Consider the following 5609-nt stretch of genomic DNA (forward strand, 5'->3'; position numbering starts at 1 on the left):
TTGCGAGACGCTCCTTCAACGCTGATAGAAATTTTCGCCAACCCTTTTACAATCTCCTGTATGTTTTGTCAATACGCGATCAGTACCCCCAGAGGTATAATTTGTTTTGGGAACATGGAGAACTTTGCGACTCGACAGATTTAACGTACATCAGTCATCATTTGCTACACGGGGTGTCTTCGGCCGACAGGGTTCGAACACACGAACTCTTGGACATAGGTCCAGTGCCCTACCAACCAGGCTAACCCTGCCTTCCCTACACTTTTATAAACACATTACACTTGATTAATTGAAACGGATAAAAAATACTTTGTCTAAAATACATTTAAAGATTATTAGATACATTGTTTCTGCTCCAATTCGTCACGTATAATTTGTTATAATGTAATTCAAAGTAGGCGTAAATTGTAGTTGCGGCATTTTTACTAATAGAAAAAATTTTTTGAGATCATTCGGGATAATCTGGTTGATCGAGAGTTTACTTTACAAATTAATAAGGTATGGCTATAAAGTCTCGTAATTTCTACATAGTGTTTGCTTACTAATAAATCTTTTTTCTATTTAGAAAACTAGTGTATACTTGGTTTAGTGAAGAAGTTGTGTGGAACATTTATCTGAAGTTATATACGATGTATCGTCAGGCCATTCTTCAAATTCTCCCTAAATGGCATTTTTGGAACAACAGAGTAAGTAGATTTCCACTGTTAAGTAATTTAGGATCGTTGTACTGGTAAACCTAGTAACGATAATGAATCTGCTCAAGATGAACCTAACCTAAAGCACATAAAAGAGAGGGGGGGGGGAAATTCCCTGCATATCAACATATAGGTGTACTAACAACGCCTTCTATAACTGAAAGCCTCCACACGGTTTTTTGTAGGTTGTCTGATCAGACCACTATGAAGACAAACCAAGTAGAGAAAGAACCATTTAATTTAAAATCTATTAAAAATCAGAATTGGTAGCAAAAATGTGTCTTAACATTTGTTTAATTTATGAATATAATTGGGTTGTTTTATTTACTTGTCAACCACTATAGATTCAGTTCTAAAATATATATAATAAATTTCTCTCAAGTATTTTTAAAATAGAATTTGGGTACATGCGCAAAAGTAGTTGACTTTTTAAGTACTCTGCGCAGACTTCTTGTAAAAAACCGTGTGGAGGCTCTATTTAGTGGTAAAGTGTTTTCTTCAATGTAACGGCGCTTTCTACATTGTTATGGCGTTTTATAAATGGAGTTAATACAATTGAACATTTAAGTATAATGGCGCATAAAGAAAGAATTCTTGCTCGCAATTCATAATTTAATTACTATAATAACGAAATATAAACATTCATAGACTTAAAATAAAGTTACACAAATCTCAACTTTTTCTGAAGGTGTAACTTTGGTTTAAATTTTACAGCTATTTTAATGCAATAAATCTTCCTCGGATAATTCAGGGCAAAAAATATCATTAAACTTTTCATTGACAGGCATTACCGGGTCTTAATTATAATTTTATTTTATATAGGTGTGTTTTTCGCATGTGCGACTTAAGGAGAACTTTCAGAAGACCTTAGAAGTCATCAAGGAAAACAACAGAGCTCAAAAATTCTGTAGTATTCTCATAAAAGCTAAAGAAGTCACTCAAGAATCTGATTATATCTCTCTTCACCCTCCCGTAGAAATTTCCCTGAACAAAGATGAGTTAGAAGCTCATTCAATTATCTGCGAGCTAAAAGAAATCATTCATACAGATAAGCCTGAATATATTCTAATTGATACAATCTTAAAAGCGCTTAGAAATAGCTCCAATGAAACACGTCAGCAGCTTATTTCACTTCTTTTTAGTATTGATACGGTTAATTTCTTGAATCCCAAGAGCCAGAGTTCAAAAGAATACTTAAAATCTTTTATAAGTGATGTTGAATGCTTTTTTAGAAATGCAAATGAGATAAATCCTGATAGGATTTTAGATACCCAAGGAGCTTTAAAAATGGTTGAAGATAGATTATTTGATCATTTTGAGAAAAATGAGTCAAATGATGGATATCTGCCTACAGTCTCTATTGAGCATTCAATCTCTTATCTGCATTCCATAGTGTTCAATGTAATTTTTGACGAAGGTAATCACTCCGATGATCATAATAGAGAAATCGAAGCTTTAATGTCTGATGCTGTTTCACTAATTTCAAATAGGTTGTTACTACTGAACAGTGCCTCAAAATCTATTATAGAGAAATGTTTATTGGCACGAAGATCTTCACTTGCTATTGACGGACATGATTTTGATTGCGAAGAGTGTTATTTGGAGCAGTTTAGATATTGCTACTATTTTTTGGACGAGGTAAATATGAAGTTTTTTGAAACATTTATTTAAAAAGTGACTATGTCCTTGAACACTTATATTTCGTGTACCGTTTACAGGGGTAGGGTTAGTCTAACTTCACCTTCTGTGAAGCCTCTCGGTACATATTTAGCCTCTCTATACGGCATTTTTGTCTTGATAGTTCGTTCACCAGGAGTTGGCACTTGGCTCCGCCTTCATCACGTGGTACGCAACGATACTATTTCGCTATTTTTGAGAGAAGGATGAGAACAATCTTAAAAAAAGTTGTTATTTTGGCGATCGTATGACAAAAATATTTCGCAATCTTTATGTACATTTTCTTAACATTAAATATTTTATAAATCTGATGATATTTCTCTCTTTGGAGTGAATAAGTTTGTCTTTTTTAAAGCATTTTGCTGGGCACACAGCCGTTTTTAAATTTAAAATGTATTTAATTGGATAGAGTAACGAAAGGTATAATAGCAGATGATAAAGCGAAGTAAGTGACTTAATAAGAATTCACTGTTAGTGTTTGGCGTGCATGAACGGTTGTTTCAATTTTAAGCGCGGATATGTTTTTCCCTCTTACTCTCGCTCTGAAATGAACTCTTCGTCCGAGGAAATTATGGAGCAAGTGTCAACCCCTGGTGAACGAACTACACTTTATGTAACAATACTAATATAAAATTAATAATCAGTTTTCCCCCTCAACCAAATAATTCCCACAGAGTAGGTGGCCCTTAAGCCTGCCAGCGAAAACATAGAGCCACGCAATTATAATCAGTTTTGCAACTTAGTCCTAGATTGTAAAACAATTATTACTGCAATTTTATATTAATAATTATTACAATCAATTATAAAATAATTATTACAATATTTTTTCAATTAAGCAAACCATTAGTTGTCATCAAATAAAAGGTTGAAAAATAATTATTACAGCAATTTTTTCAATTAAGTTAACCAAGGCTGGGATAGCCTGGTCGGTAGGGCATGTCCAAGCGGTCGTGGGTTCGATCCTCGCCGGCCCAAGACTCCCCGTGTTGTAAATGGTGACTGATGCATGTTAAATCTGTCGAGTGTCAAAATCCTCCATGTTCCCATAACAAATCAATACCTCTGGGGGTACTGATCCAGGAGTTTCCTTGTCTTCTGGATTGATTTAAAATTAAGATTCTACGGAGTTGAACATCAGTAGTCGTAAACCCATGAAATTGGGTCGGCTGTTCAACGACGGTTATAAAATAAAATAAAATTAAGCTAACTATTAGTTGTCAATAAGTAAAAGGTTTGGTTGATAAACTATTATCGAAAAAGTACTATTAAATTAATCATTTATCTTGGGGATAATTTACAATTTAATTGATTTTTAATCAATGAAAATTATATCTTAAAACATTATTTTATCAAAAGTAAAATATTGAATTTATGGGCCGAGACGAAACAATAAATTTGTATTATGGAAAGTACAATTACTACTGCATTACCTTTTTTTTTTTCCATTGACAAAATTAACTCTATTGATATACAGTTATTTTAAAGATGGCAACGACAGCTGAAAAGCTTTCTTCGACAGTTTCAGTTCTTCCTTTAAAATAAAAAGAAATTAAAGCTGTAAAGCACAGGTATTACTTTTTAGTACTTTAGTATTAAAGAGCGTATTTTTCTCCTCTAAAATCTGTAATCAATTTTTAAACTTCTGTAGAAATAAAGCAAAGCGGAGTTCCGTGTTATCGTTTATTCAAAACCAAGAAGCGAAGGCTACAGAAAATGAAATTGTTGCGCTGATTGGATAATAAATTGAAATATGAATGCGAACCTCTGATTGGATGAAAACAAACTGAAATAGGGAAAAGAAAGTTGAGAATCGAATTAATGATTCAATGAACTGTTTGCTTCTCTTGGCATCAAATGAATCATTAAGTCAAATGAATCGATTCTTTCGAACTGTATCCTATCTCTTAACATTAATATTGCCTCAAAGAGTTGATTTGTGTGTCGATTTTTAATACTTTAACATTACAGTATTTAAATGATTCTTTGAGCTGGTTGTTCGACTCATTTGAGCGATTTTATATCTTTTATCATTAAAAGAACTGTTTTGTGAAACTAATAGATTCTTTTCAGTATTATCTTATCGTCTAACATTAATGGGTACTTTTGGAGGTTAAGAAGAGGGGCAAGTCATTTTTAGAAAAAGAGGATTTTTGAAAGGAAAAACAATTGTTGAATATTCAATTCGCATCTTAATGTTTTCAATTATAAATATAAGTGTATAACCAGTAATTATGTTACACAGAAAAAAAAAATATTTTTTTGAATTTTTTTAAGGGGTGGGATGATTTCCTATTGTTAGGTAGTAGGCTACTGTTATCAATCAATCTAAATTAAAACGTTTAAAATCTTATTTTTTTAAAGAAAACTATGAAATGTACCTTCACTGGTTGGTTTACCGCACATAGTCTCAATCTTAAAAGAAATTTTTTAATCATCTGTCCGGAAGTGTTTCGCATAACTATTTTACCAACTATTTAATTCAATTTTAACATTTTTGAAATTCTTATTCTTTACCCTACAACGTTTATTATTTCTTCATTAATATACTAATTAATTTTTTTAGTACGTTAATTTAGGTTTTCTTTAACGTAAAGTTCCTTTTTAAATTATAGTCTAGTTTTTTTTTTAAAGAATTATTGTCTGCTAGCTAAGAATAAAACCTTGTTAAGAAATAAAAAACATTCCGCTGTTAAAATTATTTAATGCAAAACAGCTGCTTGTTTACTAAGCATACTATTTTTTTCGAAAAAATAACATAAATTATAGATTTTTTTTTTTTGTGACTTCAACATAGATTATCTAAAATAGTGTTGATGTTTTATTAGTCAATACAAAGAGTATAAAGTTACTGAATATAAAAAGCTGTCGAATACGTAGCCAAAATTTTTAAGCATCTTAATATATCTCAGTACCTTAAATGACGTCTTAACCCTCCTGGCGTCAAGCCCGTTATTTTACGGGCTTGATTTCCATGCTCAAAGCGGCTTGCCCGTGTTTTCACGGGTTCACGATCTGCCTCTAGAGCGGCGAACCCGTCTTTTTCTCCTCTAGAATATTTCCTTCCCCCTCAACCTCCTACTGCTCACAAATTGAGAGGCGTATAAGCTGTCATCGTAAATCACTCACTGTGCTATAGTATTTCTGTTTGAATAGATGTGAATATTTTGCATTCTTTTTGATTTTTGAACCCCCACTCAAACTAAAAGTTTACCTTTAATAAACAGGTTATTTTTTTTT

At 32.3% G+C, this 5609-nt stretch overlaps 1 protein-coding gene across 1 annotated transcript in view; it reads left to right on the top strand.

The window, feature by feature from the left end:
• The first annotated feature begins 543 nt into the window (after positions 1–543).
• LOC107439403 (uncharacterized) overlaps positions 544–5609 on the top strand; it is a 14202-nt gene continuing 9136 nt past the window's right edge. Inside the window, exons 1-2 of the mRNA XM_043056943.2 lie at positions 544–686; positions 1518–2333. Of these exons, the coding sequence (XP_042912877.1) occupies positions 630–686; positions 1518–2333 (873 nt within the window). The 5' untranslated portion in view covers positions 544–629. The remainder of the gene's footprint in view (positions 687–1517; positions 2334–5609) is intronic.

Source organism: Parasteatoda tepidariorum, chromosome 6 (genome assembly GCF_043381705.1).
Source record: "Parasteatoda tepidariorum isolate YZ-2023 chromosome 6, CAS_Ptep_4.0, whole genome shotgun sequence".
In the NCBI taxonomy this organism is placed as follows: Eukaryota; Metazoa; Arthropoda; class Arachnida; order Araneae; family Theridiidae; genus Parasteatoda; species Parasteatoda tepidariorum.